The 16,396-nt window shown below is 36.4% G+C and overlaps 1 protein-coding gene across 1 annotated transcript; it reads left to right on the top strand.

Annotated features, from left to right (window-relative positions):
- The first annotated feature begins 4,959 nt into the window (after nucleotides 1–4,959).
- On the top strand, nucleotides 4,960–5,910 carry LOC103554184 (olfactory receptor 52A5-like). Its single transcript, XM_008525127.2, has one exon. It carries the CDS (start codon nucleotides 4,960–4,962, stop codon nucleotides 5,908–5,910), a length of 951 nt encoding a protein of 316 aa, XP_008523349.2.
- Nucleotides 5,911–16,396: the final 10,486 nt, after the last annotated feature.

The raw sequence follows: 16,396 nt of genomic DNA, 5'->3' as shown, positions 1-16,396 counted from the left end.
AAACAGACACACAGATCAATGGAACAGAATCGAGAATCCAGAAATAAACCCACACACATACAGACAGCTAATTTTTGACAAGAGAGTCAAGAACATACAATGAAGAAATGAGAGTCTCTTCAATAAGTAGTGTTGGGAAAACAGGACAGCCACATGCAAAAGAATGAAAGTAGACCATTACCTTATACCAGGCACAAAAATCAACTCAAAATGGATTAAAGACTTGAATGTAAGACCTGAAATCATGAAACTTCTAGAAGAAAATAGAGGCAGTACACTCTTTGACATTGGTCTTAGCAGCATATTTTCAAGTACCATGTCTGACCTAGCAAGGGAAATAAAAGAAAAAATGAACAAATGGGACTACATCAAACTAAAAATCTTCCGCACAGCAAAGGAAACAATCAACAAAATGAAAAGACAACCTAACAATTGGGAGAAGATATTTGCAAACATATATCAGATGAGGGGTTAATATCCAAAGAACTCGTACATCTCAACACCAAAAAAACCAACAACCCAGTTAAAAAATGGGCAAAGGATTTGAACAGAGATTTCTCCAGCAAAGATATATGGATGGCCAAGAGGCATGTGAAAAGATGTTCAACGTGATTAACTGTCAGGGAATCAACAAATCAAAACTACAATGAGATATTGCCTCAATCCAGTCAGAATGGCTATAATTAACAAGTCAGGAAACAACAAATGTTGGAGAGGATGTGGAGAGAAGGGAACCCTCATACACCTCTGGTGGGAGTGCAAACTGGTGCAGCCACTATGGAAAATCATATGTAGTTTCCTCAGAAAATTAAGAATAGATCTACCATATGATCCTGCTATTCCACTGTTGGGTATTTATCCAAAGAAATTGAAAACACAAAAGTGTAAAGATACATGCACCCCTGTGTTCATTCCAGCATTATTCACAATAGCAAAGACTTGGAAGCAACCAAGGTGCCCATCAAAGGATGAATAGATAAAGAAGATGTGGTATATCTACAAAATGGAATACTACTCAGTCATAAGAAATGATGAAATCCGGCCATTTGTGACAACATGAATGGACCTTGAGGGTATTATGCTAAGTGAAATAAGTCAGAAGGAGATAGTCAAATACCTTATGATCTCACTCATAAGAAGAAGATAAAAACAATGACAAACAAACACACAGCAACAGAGATTGGATTGGTGGTTACTGAAGGGGAAGTGGGGTGAGTGGAGGGTGAAAGGGGTGATTAGGTTCACATATGTGGCGATGCATTGTTATTAGTCTTTGGGTGGTGAACATGATGTAATCTGCACAGAATTCAAAATACATTACGATGTACACCTTAAAGTTATATAATGTTATAATCCAATGTTACTGTGATAAAAAAGTTTATTTTTTAAAAAAAGATGTGTTTTGGTTATATTGATACTTCTTTCAGTAAACAACTAAAGTGTAGTATGGGTTGTCAGTTATTATGTTAATTTCCTTGATGTGTATCTTTTACTATATAATACTTTGGAAAAAAGAAATATTAACAACTTCCTGGTGTAGTATTCACCCAACAAGGTAAACACAGTATATGCAGTGCTTTCATACTCAGACTAAAACTATCTTCTAATATGTTGTTATTTAATTAACAAACATTTATTAATATGATTCTATATTTTGAGAACTTTGACTGGAATTTGGGATAAGGCAATAACAAAAACATACAGCCCTATTTCTGACATTCAAGAGTACATTCTATGCATAAATATCATCTTTCTTGAATTTTTTTAACTTAAATTAAAATAACACTATGTCTAACATTCATATGTATTACATTAATTAAAGTATTTCTCCTTGACAAAACATTATGTCATTGATAAAGATATTTTGAATATTTTTTATAAACTGTTACTGTAGGTATATTATAAAATTAAAACAATATAGCTAATGTAACTATTAAAAAATAACCCATGAAAACTACTAAAGAGTAGTGCACCAAAAGATTAATAATATTTGACTTTGGGTAAGATTATGGGTGTATTTTTCCCACTTTTCTGCATTAACGAATTTTTTTACAATGAGAAAGTAAAAGCTGAAATGTATGTGTATTTTAAACTAAACCATATATCAAAAATATTTGAAAGTATAGACATTCCTATGACCAAGAAATTGCTGAAAAAGCCTACGATCTCCTTCTCTAGGAAGAACTGTCTTTCTTCATCCTCTGTCTTTGTATATTTTCTATATAGGAAATATATCATCTGTGCCTTGCTGATTTTTTCCTCTTTTTCTTAGCAAACTTTCCTGCTTAAAGAGCTTACTGTACAATAAGCCCTGTCCTCCTTCCCACGTCCAAACACACTCCTCCCTGGGACCACTGAACTGCATTAGGGAATTCTTTGAATCTCCATGGGATGGCCAAGAGTAAATAAGTAAAATAAGAACAGGCTATTATTTGTATGGTTTTCCAATTTCTTTTCTTGGAAAAGCATGGGATAAAGTTGGCCAATTTGCTCAGGCAAGGAATGGAGTCCCATGCTATGCGTTCCGCATTTTAGGTTCCATTTCTCTGTCATGTGCTTGAGAACAAGAGGAATTTCAATCTATGATGCTGTGAGTGACACAATTGCACTGCTGACTGAGATAAGTTTACCACTGCCATCTCCTGGCCAGACTAGATATATCAGGTCCCTGAGAATGAAGAAAGAGGCCAGTCCTAAGAAATGGTGGTTGTCCTCTGCCCCTAAATCTCCTTTTTTGCTCTAGAGAGTAAAAAATATCTCTCAGGATTTGCAAGAGGCTGAAGATGTTTGGCCACTGGGGACGATTATCGTAGAAAAGACAATCTTTCACAGCTGGGGCCAGCAAAGAGCAACCTTCTCCTGTGCCAGTCACTTCCACTGCTGTTTCTGGATACTGAGTAAGTTGGTAGTTAGAAATGTGTACCAGGTCAAGTGGAGATGAAAAGATATATCTTGACGTACAAAGATAAGCACAGCCAAAACATGTAGACTCCAGAAACAAAATTCCAAATCATAAGGAAAGAATATAAATATATTTTTGAGAGTGTCTGACTTTTAAATTCTAGAACTATGATTCAAGAAGAGTCATGATAAATTGGGGATCTGTTTTGGTACACTGAGAGGTTGAGGGTAGTCAGCAACATGCTGTTGGAGAAGTTGGGAGACCTGCAGATGTTTTACTTGAAGGAGAGAGGATCATGAGAGACTTGAGTCTTTGTGCTAATCTATCTGAAGATAGATAATTCACAAGTGGGGATAGTGGTTACAGGGAACGTGTTGCCTCAATAGGAGGAGGCCTTTCTGAAAATGAGAGTTGTGCTGTAATTAGACAGATAGGAGTGAAAAGACATCAACATGCATATAGTCAGCCGCCAGAAAGCTGTACTAAAGAATCCTGCGTTAGTGGGTGGGGGTGCAATTTGGAGAATAATCTCCAAAAGTTCCAAATTTAATTTTTTTTGTGCAGAAATTAGAGTTTTTGGGGCCACGAAAATACTCCAAATAATATTTGCAGGTGGTCATTTGACTTATGGAGAAATGTTTTGGAATGCTTAGCACAACACCACAAAAAGACTGGTAGATAAATTTGATTTAGACTTAATCAGGCAACCTCTATGCTGTCACTTTAAAAAAGAATTATTCACTGATGCACACTTTTGTCAACCCTAAAACTGGACTATAGTTTGTTGCTCTATTAGTTACTGGAAAGTGTGAAGTGTTCCCAGCAACAGCCTTTGTGTTGCAATGAGAATTTTGTTTTGGAAACTTCTTCTTCTGTCTCAGCTGCCTCTCAAGGCACCTCCACCTGAATGTACCTGTATGTTTGTCCGTTATTCTCCATGGAATCTCTTGGACAATTCTCGAAAAGGTCCACTCCCTCATATTTGTCTTGTGTCAGCTTTTGCGAAAGACAAAAATTAGAATTTTTGCTTCTCTCCATCAGTAAGTAGCCCTGATTTCTGTATAAGGATTATGTCTGCCAACACTGCCTCCATATGGAGACCTAGGCTTCCAAACTCATTCACTTAATCTTACCTCTAGCCACTTGAGCATCTTCCTCAGTGCTCTCCTGGTGAAACACCCAAGGTCTCTCTTCTTCTACGCCAGGTATTCTTTATCCTCTTAGTTTTGCTATGTTTTCAAACTGTCCTTATTTTCTACTGAGTGGAAAAGAGACCACCTGAGCAATGGGTGCTTATCTGACTGAGGAACTTACATATAAGAATTTTTTCCTGAGTCAGAATGATAATATACAAAAGTATGCAACTGTACTTGTCTATCTGGATAAAGTCTGTGTCCTGAAGCAATGTCATGTTTAAATATTCCTTGGTGAGAAGCAAGCTCAAGGTTAAGAGAGGTCATTCTAGTAGTGGAGTCATAACCATAGAAAGGGGACTTTAACTATTTTATCAAAGAAGTGTTGATGTATTCTGTAGAAATACCCAGTCCTGTTAGTCTAAAGTGAATGGTGGGTAAAGAGGAGAGAGAAAGTGGGGAGGAGAAAAAAGTGTGCACAGTGTTTTTTAGTGTTTCTCTGTCTAAAGAATTTTCCAAAGTTTTCTTTCTTTCTTTCTTTCAATTTGTTTTTTCTTATTTCCATGAACAGATTAGAAGAAGGAAGAGAAGATAGAGTGTGCAAGGAAGGAGAACACCACTAAGCAGTCTGAACGTGTTGATCTCTTCACAGGCACACTGTCCAAATACTCAGCTTTCACACTGTGGATATCACTGAGTGTGGGTGGGTGATTTTGCTAAAGTGTATACTGGTGAACCTTTCCATGGGTCTCCATATTAACATTTTCTCATTCATTTAAAGAATGATAACTAAGCTGATGAAATTGAATCTCCTATTTCTGTCATTCAATAATTGTATGACTGAATGAGAATACGATATAAAAGAGCACAGAGAACCACAGTTTGGAAGCTTTACCAGCCTGCTAACAAGGCCCCAGAACTGCCATGTTTGTTACAAATGGCACCGTGTTCATGCCCTCCATGCTGACCTTTATTGGGATCCCCGGCCTGGAAACCGTACAGTGTTGGATTGGGATTCCATTCTGTGCTATGTATGTCATGGCTTTGATAGGAAATTCTCTACTTGTGATCATCATCAAATCTGAACCCAGTCTCCATGAGCCTATGTATATCTTCCTGGCCATGTTGGGAGCCACAGCCATCACCCTTAGCACCAGTATTGTCCCCATGATGCTTGGAATTTTCTGGTTGCACTTGCCAGAGATCTATTTTGATGCTTGCCTCTTTCCGATGTGGCTCATCCACACGTTTCAGGGTATTGAATCAGGAGTCCTGCTGGCCATGGCTCTGGACCGCTATGTAGCAATCTGTTATCCTCTGAGGCATGCTACCATATTCACTCGACAACTAGTTACTCATATTGGAGTCGGGGTAACATTGCCGCCTGCCGTTCTGGTAATCCCGTGTCTATTGCTCATTAAGTGTCGTCTGAAACTTTACCGAACAAGGTTAATATCCCACACTTACTGTGAACACATGGCCCTTGTGAAGCTGGCCACCGAAGATGTTTACGTCAATAAATTCTATGGTCTCCTTGGAGCTTTTATTGTTGGTGGCCTTGACTTCATTTTGATCACCCTCTCCTATATACAAATATTTGTCACTGTTTTCCACCTGCCCCAGAAAGAGGCACGTCTTAAGGCATTTAATACATGTGTTCCCCATATAAGTGTCTTCTTCCAATTCTATCTCCTGGCTTTTTTCTCCTTCTTTACTCACAGATCTGGATCTTATATCCCAGCATACATACATATCACCTTGTCCAACCTTTACCTTCTGGTTCCACCTTTCCTCAACCCCTTTGTCTATGGGGTGAAGACCAAGCACATCCGAGATAAGGTAGTAAAAGTATTCTTTTCCAAAGATCAGGCTTGACATTGGACAGAGGTAGTACCCCCTATGGATTTAATGGCTCATCTGTTGGACATATGTAATCTGAAAATCCAGTGAATGGTTTGGAGTATCCCCATGCTTGATGAATAAATTAATAAACATATAAATGATTGTGTTAAAAAATTCCGCAGGCTATTGACCTTAAGTCAGAAGGCAGTTAGAGGAAATTGAGGGAGATAGAAGAGCAGATAAGCTGCTGAAACACTAAATGATCGGCTAAAGGAATAGTCAGATCACACAACTCTCCTCATCACCTGAGACCAAGTCTGGATGGAATAGACAAATGTAGAGATCGTCTGGCACATCATAGTGGAACATAATACTCACATTGATTCTTTTGTACTCAGAACACCAAGATCAACTTCTTATCTAATATATATGTCCCTCTACATTCTTTCTTCAATAATTCTAAAATATTCTTTGTTAAATTTGTCCCATCAAAATCTATCCCTTGAATATGGCTTTTTGTCAAATTTTATTTGAACTTTGTCTGAAATAAATATCTATAAATAACTCCTTCTTCTTGAATGGCTTCAGGTAAAGAACTCTAAGTGAATATCTATGTCCAAGATGAGAAGAGCCATTTCAGACAGCCAGAAGAGACTATGATCACCGTTATGCCTTGGGATTTACACCTATCCCTATTAAGTAATTCATGCTATGATCAAATTAGTGATTTTCATGACGTGTAATATGTTTGCTCCAACAAATCTAGGAGTAGGGCATACAATACTATGTTTATTTTTTTACGTTCTTAGGTGTTCATTTAATTTCTTCCGTTGTATAGAGAGCAGTTTGAGAAAGGTCTGGTATTTGGAGTATTTTTATGAATGTGAAGGCAAGTTTTAGACTTATGGTAGATCATATTTTTCTAAAGCTTTGTTCAATCATTTTCCTGATTCAACAAACAGTAATGCTTTGACCTAAGAAAGATGGAGGTCTATGAAACTGAACAGAAATTCTGGAGGCTAGAATCCTCAAGGTATTTGTTTCCCAAGGTTTTTAATTTTTTTAATATAAAGTAAAATTCATTTTGTTCTGCATTAAGAGGCATATGCACTAACAGAAATATTTCATAGAGCAACCTCATTATGCAAGGCCACCACAAATGAGGGAAAATGGTCAAATATCTGCCAAGAATATTTGATAGAAAAATCAGATTCCAACATCGTAGGAAAATAATCATTGAGGAAATTGGTTAAATATTCAAGTTCTAGAGGCAAAATGAGCTCAGTTCAAAACTTTATTTTTCCACTTCCTAACTATATTGATTGGAAAAAATTTATTTTCACAAATTTAGCTGCCTAATCTATAAATATGGAAGAATAACTTATGTCTCATTGGGAACTATAGATGGTGGTTCTCATAGTGTACATAATATAATCAATATATTTATGTAATTCCCTTCACAAGGGACTTGGTAACTGGTAAAGACTCAATAGAGATTATCATGGTCATCGTGGTCATCATGAAAATCCTCATCACTGCTGTTGTGCTTAAGTAGAAATATTGTGCCACTGTTTTTTAAATAGTTTATTAATATCATTCTAAAACGTGATTTAAAAATGCAAATTTAAGGTTTTTTCATGACCTAGCTTATGATCACTTTTTGTAGACCTGCACTTGTTGAATGAAGTGTTATTTATATAGCTGCATCTATATACAGATACATGTATATTTGTTTGCATAGAGTCAAGTTCATTTTATTTGATTTTATCATTTATAATCTTACATTTACTTGCTTGTCTTTTTAGCTTTTGCTACAAGTGTGTTAATATGCCTCACTATGAATGTGGATTAGTGTATGTCTTCTCTTAGAGCTGCTGATTTTTTGATTTGTCTATTTTTAATCTATGGGTAGTTAGACACTTCCACTCATTGAATGTATAAAGACGTAAAGTTAGTGTACCTTCCTGGTTGCTTGACTCCTTTATCACTGTGAAATATTTCTCTTTCTCTAATAGTCCATCTTGTCTTAAAGTCTCACTTTTGTTATTTTCGAGTAACCTTTCTTCCACTTCACTAATTCTGTCTTCTCCTCTATAATTCTTCTTTCCTGCATTATTAGGTTTAGCTCTTGTAGTTTTATAATATTCATCTGATTTATTCTCTCTCTCTTTACTTATATTTTTATTGATTTTTTTATTTTATTATTTTCTTTATTGCAGTAACATTGGATTATAACATTATATAGCTTTCAGATGTACATTGTAATGTATTTGGAATTCTGTGTAGATTACATCATGTTCACCATTCGAAAATCAATTATAGTCCATCAGCTCACATGTGAGTCTAAGCACCCTTTTTGCCCTCCTCCTGCCCCCTTCCCCTCTGGTAACCACCAATCCAATCTCCATTGCTTTGTGTTTGTTTGTCGTTGTTTTTATCTTCTACTTATGAGTTAGATTATAAGGTATTCGACTTTGTCCCTCTGACGTATTTCACTCAGCATAATACCCTCAAGGTCCATCCATGTTGTCATAAATGGCCATATTTCATCATTTCTTATGGCTGAGTAGTATTCCATTTTGTATATATACCACATCTTCTTTATCCATTCGTCCCTTGATGGGCACCTTGGTTGCTTCCAAGTCTTGCCTATTGTGAATAATTCTGCAATGAACATAGAGGTGCATGTATCTTTATGCATTTGTGTTTTGAAGTTCTTTGGATAAATACCCAGCAGGGGAATAGCTGGATCATATGGTAGATCTATTCCTAATTTTCTGAGGATACTCCATACTCTTTTCCATAGTGGCTGCACCAGTTTGCACTCCCACCAGCAGTGTATGAGGGTTCCCTTCTCTCCATGTCCTTTCCAACACTTGTTATTTTCTGTCTTGTTAATTATAGCCATTCTGACTGGAGTGAAGTGATACCTCATTGTAGTTTTGATTTGCATTTCCCTGATAGCTAAAGATGTTGAGCATCTTTCTTTTGTATTTCTGAGGTGTCCGTTGTAATCTCTCCTCTTTCATTTCTGATTTTATTTATTTGAGCATTCTCTCTTTTTTACCTGGTGAGTCTAGCTAAAGGTTTGTCAATGTTGTTTATCTTTTCAAAGGACCAGCTCTTTTTTCATTTATTCTTTCTATTGATTTTTTAGTCTCTATTTTGTTTATTTCTGCTCTTATATTTGTTATTGTCTTCCTTCTGCTGATTTTGGGCTTTGTTTGTTCTTCTTTTTCCAGTCCTCTTAGATGCACTGTTAGATTATATATTTGAGATTTTTCTTGATTGTTGAGGTAGGCCTGAATTACTATAAAATTCCCTCTTAGAATCGCTTTTGCTGTATCCCATAGATTTTGGCATGTCGTATTTTCGTTTTTATTTGTCTCCAGGAATTTTTTTATTTCTTCTTTGATTTCTTTATTGACCCACTTGTTGTTCAGCAGCACTTGGTTTAATCTCCACATTTTTGTGACTTTCTGGCTTTCTTCTTGTAGTTGTTTTCTAGTTTCATGCCTTTGTGGTCAGAAAAGATTCATGGTATTATTTCGATCCTCTTGAATTTATTGAGACTTGTTTTGTGGCCTAATAGATCAATCCTGTAGAATGTTCCTTGTGCATTTGAAAAGAATGTGTATTCTGTGGTTTTTGGGTGGAATGTTCTCTATATATCTACTAAGTCCATCTGGTCAAATGTGTCATTTAAGGCTAGTATTTCCTTATTGATCTTCTGTTTGGATGATCTGCCCGTTGGTGTAAGTGGAGTGTTAAAGTCCACTACTATTATTGTGTTACTGTCTATTTCTCCTTTTATGTCTGTTAATAATTGCTTTATATAATTAGGTGCTCCTATGATGGGTGCATAGATATTTACAAGTGCTGTATCTTCTTGTTGAATTGTTCCCTTTATCATTATCTAGTGCCCTTCTTTGCCTCTTGTTACAGTTTTTGTTTTAAAGTATATTTTGTCTGATATAAGTATGGATGGATTTCTTTAATAGTATGTTTGGTTTCTTTTGTCTTAATTATTTGCTTGCTTATTATAGGTTTCTGATTTGTGATTACCATGAGGATCCTATATAATATTCTATGTATATAAGTCTATATTGAGTTGATAGACTGTTTAGCTTGACCTCTTTATAAAAGCTCTGCTTTTTCACTCCCTTCTGCCCACATTTTATGTTTTTGAAATAATATCTAATGTCTTGTTTCGTGTGTGTCTATCCATTACCCTCTTATCATTGAAATAGGTAATCTTAGTACTTTTACCTTTTAACCTTCATATTATCTTCACAGGTGATTGATCCACTACCTTTACTATATTTGTACCTTTATTGGTGATTTTATTGCCTGGTTTTTTAAAATATTTTTTATCCTTATTTGTGGTCATTGCTTTCCCACTTAAATGAGTTCCTTCAGCATTTCTCATAGAACTGGTTTCTTTGTGATAAACTCGTTTAATTTTTGCTTGTCTGGGAAGCTCTTTATCTCTCTTTACATTCTGTTGAAAACCTTGATGTATAGAGTATCCTTGGCTGTAGGTTTTCTCCTTTTAGCACTTTAAATATGTCATGCCATTCTCTTCTTGCCTGTAGGGCTTGGCAGAGATGTCTGCTGACCACCTTATGGGCTTTCCTTTGTATATCACTTTATGCCTCTCTCTTGCTGCTTATTGGATTCTCTCTTTATCTTTAATTTTGGAGATTTTAATTATAATGTGTCTTGGTGTGGGCCTCTTTGGGCTTATCTTGTTTGGAGCTTTCTGTGTTTCCTGCACTTGGATGTCTGTTTCCTTCCTTAAGTTAGGAAAATTTTCAGTTATTATTTCTTCAAATAAATTTTCTGCCCCTTTGTCTCTCACTTCTCCTTCTGAGGCAACTAAAATACAAAAGTTAGTGCACTTGATATTGTCCCAGAGTTCCCTTAGACTGTTCTCATTCTGTCTAATTCGTTTTTCTTTTTCTGTTCAATTTGGGTGATTTCTTCTAGTCTTTCATCTAGCATGCTGATCCATTCTCCTGTATCCTCTACTCTGCTATTGAGTCCCTCTAGGGAATTTTTCATTCCCAGTATTGTATTCTTCATTTCTGACTGGTTCTTTTTATATTTTCCAGTTTTTTGTTGACAAAATCACTGTGTTCATCTAGTCTTCTTCCAATATCTGTGAGCAACCTTATGAGTTTTTGTTTGAATTCTTTTTTGGGTAAGCTGCTTATTTCTGTTCCATTTAGTCCTTTTTCTAGGGTTTTGTCTTGTTCCTTTGCTTGGAATATATTCTTTTGTCTCCTCATTATGCCTCTTTCTCTGTGCTTATTTCTACTTATTAGGTGAGTTGGCTATGTCTCCTGATCTTGGAGAAATGGCATTTTGTAAGAGATGCCATTTGAAGCCCAGCAGTGTGCTTCCATCTGATCACCAGTCCAAATGATCCAGGAGTGACCCCTTTGTAGGCTTCTTGTGTCCTTCTGCTGTGGCAGGGTTGCTCTTAATGCAGGTGCCCAGGGAGTCTAGTTTTTCCTTCCCTGGCCAGCTGTCTGTAAACCCAGTTTGGGGAGCTTCAGCACCATTATCTACAAGGTCTAATAGCATACTCCTGTTGCAGTTTTCCTGTTAATTGGGTAAGCACCCAGTGTAGCTGGTTGCTAGGCTCAGGGGCTTACAACTGCTATAGGCCTCAGGCCTACAAGGCTGTTATCAGTTCTCTTAAGAGTGCAGTTGATTAGGGCTGGTCCTAGACATGGGAGCACTCAATTATTTCAGGTTTTGGAAGGTGGGGCTGATCATTTTTATGGCTATTTGTGAAGTACAGGTCTTCTGCTGCTGATAAGCCTCACCCCCCACAGGACCACACACACCTTCAACACAGTCCTGGTCCATGAACCCTTCCAAAACCCTTGGATCATACCCCAACACCCCACTGCAGAGGCCCCCACCTCTCCACCAATGCCTCCCACATTTCACCTGGTCCTTACATAGGCCCTGCCCCACAGAGGCAGACACACTCACCTGCCTGTAGAGGATCAAGGCACCCAGTCAATGCAGGCTGACAACCTAAGGGCTTACTGTTGAGCAGGGCTAGTCCCTAGGGTGGGCTGCCTACAATGAGTTAACTGGAGTAAATCTACATTTTAGTGAGTGTGACAGACCCCTGGGTGAGCAGGCCAGGGGAAGAATTTCAGTGGCATCTACAGGGTCTGTGTCAGCATGCCTGGACTAGGTTGCACTGGCCACCACCAATGTCTCAGTCTCCAGAGAGGTCTCTCTTCTCACTGAGATGCACCCTGAGCCCACCAGGTGAGTCTCTTTTCATCAAAGGGCTGTCAGCCTTCTCTCCGTTACTTTAGGTTTCTGAGACAGGTGAGTTTGTGCTTGGGTCCTTTAAGAACCAGGTCTTTTTGACTTTCGTCCAATAGCTTTTCTGAGGGTATCCCACTTCAGTTAATAGCCAGCAAAGCCAGATAGTAAGACCCTTGTCTCAGTTGTGCTGAATCTGAAGGATGCTTATAGCAGTATCAGGCCCTGCTCCACAACTCACTCCTCCAGGGAGGGCTGTGAGGGTGGCCCCCACCTGGCCAGCTGAGAAACTCCACTGCTCCTGAAGGTGGCTTTTTTTCCTCTCCAGCAGGAATTTCTGCCTCTTTACCTTAGTCAACACTGTCCCTTGTGGTGGGGTGTTCTTTTTATCCAGTTTTCAGTTTTCTATCCAGGGTAATTTTTCCAAAACTAGTTGTAACCTTGTTGTGTTCCTGGGAGGAGATGAGCTCAGAGTCTACTTATGCCTCCATCTTGCCAAGATCCTCTTTACTTTTATTTTAAATTCAACTTTTAATATATTCTATTTCTTTGGTGAAATCCCTAATCTCTTCAATTTTATGTATGTATGTATGTATGTATTTATTTCTCATCTGTTCCTTTATTTTCTTGAACATATTAAACTTAATTATTTGAAAATCCTTGACTTATGATTACAATAAGTGCAAGAACTGTGGATAAGTCTGTTTCTGTTAATTGTTTTTCTCCTCATTTTTGAACTCATGCTCCTGTATCTTGTCAAACCTAGTAATTTCTGATTGGGTGTCGGACATTATATATAAAAAATTGTGAAGGCCACATGAAGTTATATTTTCCTCCAGCGATAGTTCACCTCTTGCTCTGTGATAGGCCCCAGCAGGGTTTTTCAACTTAATCGAATCAAGGATTTGGCTGTGTTGGAGCTTATTCTGCCACTTTATTGGCCAGTGGCAGTCTTTCTTCTAAAGCTTTGCCTGCTGAGGCTTTCAACAGTGACCTAGGTGCACAATCCACACTGTGGACTATGATTCTTGTGTGTCAAGAGAGGCGAGACTGCCAAAAACTCCCTCTTTATCTTTGCAACGTTCTCTACTTACTTTTTTGGCATCCCCTTCCCTGTGGTTCAGAGTTTAGCAAATGTCTTGTCTAGCCCATTGTCAGTCACAGGTCTCTTCCTCCTTTCGAATTTGGAATGAGATCCTTATTTTTCCTTTCATGCCCTGCCAGAATTTCAAGTCTCTGTTTTTCTGGCCCTTTGAATTGGCTTTCTGCCAGGAAAATTATTTTTCTTGACTTCTTGCCTTATCCTCATGAATAGCAGATGGCTGTTAGCAAATGAAAGAAAGTCAGCTTTCTCTGTCCTCCAAAATCCACCTCTCTGGAGTCTTATTTTTTCAGAATATCTCTAACACTTTTAACTTCTGCTTGATGTACTTTATTTACTTGTTCATTGGTGAAACTTTGCCTCTAGTTTCTCCTTTCTGTTCCTCTTGACAAAAATTATAATTTGGATTTTATACACAAAATATTTTGCATTTGCCTTATTTTTCTGTTTTTAATACATTTCTTCTTAGAAAACTCTCAATCACAAAATTTATATATTTTCTTTAATATGTATGAAATTGTTTGTGATGCCTGTGTATCTGAAAACACAATTAATACAAGTGAAAATTATGCTACATTTCATTAAAAGTCCATAGAATACTCTCCTTTGAATAAGTATGAAAGTATTTAAATTAAAACTACTGTTTATTGTATAAAACTCAATCAATGTAGACTACTCCTTCTTCTGTCCTCTCTTGCCACTCTTTTACTAGAGTTTAATTGATGAGTGTGATATTCAGGGTTTTTTATACCTGAGTTTATGTAGAATTATTTTAAATAATAAATAGATTATATCATGAATATTATTCTGTATCAGTTTTTCAGCTACTGACATAATAATACAGACTACTCTCTAAATGACAACTTCTGGATGTTTTTCCATTTTTAAAATACTCATGACATTGACTATTGTAGAATTGCCATAATTCAATTAACTTTTTCTCTAAATAAACATTTCTTCAAATATATCAATGATATAATAAAAATGTGTTTGTGTGTATATATATATTTTTTCATAGTTGTGCTCTATGCATATATATACATTCTATGTTCGTTATTTGCTTCAGTTATGTGTGGGAAGTCACTGTAAACACTGTATTAGTAAATTCTGAACCATTTGTCCTCTGGACAAATACAACATTAAGTTTCTTTGAGCCTCTGGTCACATTTTCAACAATCAATTAATACCTAAACTTTGTGAGTGTGTTTCTTTTTAAAGACACATTTTGATATATATTAAACACATTTAATATATATTTCCTAAAAATAATGAATTACATATAGTCTACATATTAATAAATTACATATTAATAAAATACACATTAATAAAACACTAGCTGAGAAGAGTTTAACATTTTCCTGACCCTCAGTGACGTATCTGTAAATTTCTTCAAATTTCACCCTCCAACAGTACTATCCACTACACTATTTAATGGATCATCATCTCATAAATCCAAAAATTTAGCCACTTTTCCGTTTTTCCCATGCGTGATCACACACTATAGATGTTACTTTAGCACTTGGAACAGCCTCATACCCAGGTTGGTAAATTTCCTCTTCCTTTTTGTGGATGCACAGCAGTTTTGACACATTAACACTGAGCTCACAGACAACAAAACTACAATTCCCGCCTAAAGGAAACTTATCTAAGACACGTATTTTCTCCATAAGACACATCACAGCCTTGTGTTTAGGAACACTAGATAGCACACCAACACTATGCTTGGGGGCCATTTTAAACATTGAAATCACCAACAAGAAGCACAAAAATGAGAAAAGCTGCCATTAAATAGATCACAAAAGAGGATACTCATCTACAATAAAAAAGCTGAAACAAGAAAGCAGAAAGTCACCTTGTCCAACCTCAGCTGAGAACATGTGTATTGTGCATTTCAACTTTTTTGCTGCTCTGTGCATGTCCACTGTGGGTATTGATTTGGGATTTCAAAAAATTTTAACAAGTAGGTGAATTCACAAATCCAGAATCTGTGAATAATAAGGATCAACTATATAAACATATATATTTATATATAAATACAAGAATACATATATAGATATATATTCAAACATACAGACATAATGCATTAGTAGCTAAATTCTAAGTTTTCAATTGAGTTATAACGTAATTAAAAGAAACTATGAATGTATAAACACAGCATTTTGACTCTGACATTTCATGAATCACTTTTATTCAAACTTTTTCATTTTTGCTATCATTTACTTGGTCTCTTTTCAATCTGATGTGTCTTACCATCAGTTTTTAGAGTAAAGAAATTAAAAGGACAACTCATAGTATGAGATGTTATAGAAGCTTGAATATTGGAATACTTCTTTTCTTAGAAATACTTATGGATGGGAAAAAAGCTCAACTTACACAAAATTTAAAGTTCCCCCAAACTATTTTACTCCTGTATAAAATGGAGACAGTACTATCTCTTGGCTAACTCAGATAGTTATTGATACTTCAAAATCTGACTTATATTATCCATAAAATATTTTTCTTAATGTAAACCTTAATGTATATATGATAGGGACCATTTATATTATCATCATTAATCAATATCGTAGTTGAATGTCAAGGCTCCTTCCCATTCTTATTTCTCAAATTCCCCTAACAAGAGGAGGATTACATTGTGTAATTCTTCACTGTAACTAGAACAGATTAACTACCAGTGATTTGCAGAGAGGATCCTGAGGAAATGGGCTATAAGGAGAATAGAACTGATGGGAGAGACAGGTATTCTTTAAAAAAGTAACATTACAGGGAGCTCAAAAGGAAGGAAGCAATCAAGGGAAAATCATCCCACAGGGCAGAGCTGTTTAGGCAGACTGAACTGTAGGGATGTGCATGGGGGATGAATAGTGACAGTTCTGAAAGGCAAGAGGCAGAAACATAAACTCAGGGTCTTTTAATTCAAAATAAAAAATCATATTAGTTTTCTAATAACAAAACAATAAAAGACAAAAAAAAAAAACAACTAAAACGTAACAACTCAAACATTAATTTCCAAAATTGAATATTTTAATATTCTTTAGAATATTGCTGATGGAAATTTATATATTTGAAGGTGAGTGTGTGACAGTTTGCTTCCTCCAATCTACATAACTTAACTGCAGTAAGGCT

The sequence above is a fragment of the Equus przewalskii genome, chromosome 6, assembly GCF_037783145.1.
Source record: "Equus przewalskii isolate Varuska chromosome 6, EquPr2, whole genome shotgun sequence".
Classification (NCBI taxonomy): domain Eukaryota; kingdom Metazoa; phylum Chordata; class Mammalia; order Perissodactyla; family Equidae; genus Equus; species Equus przewalskii.
The sequence above is the reverse complement of the archived record's forward strand: the minus strand, read 5'-3'. Positions and strand labels throughout refer to the sequence as shown.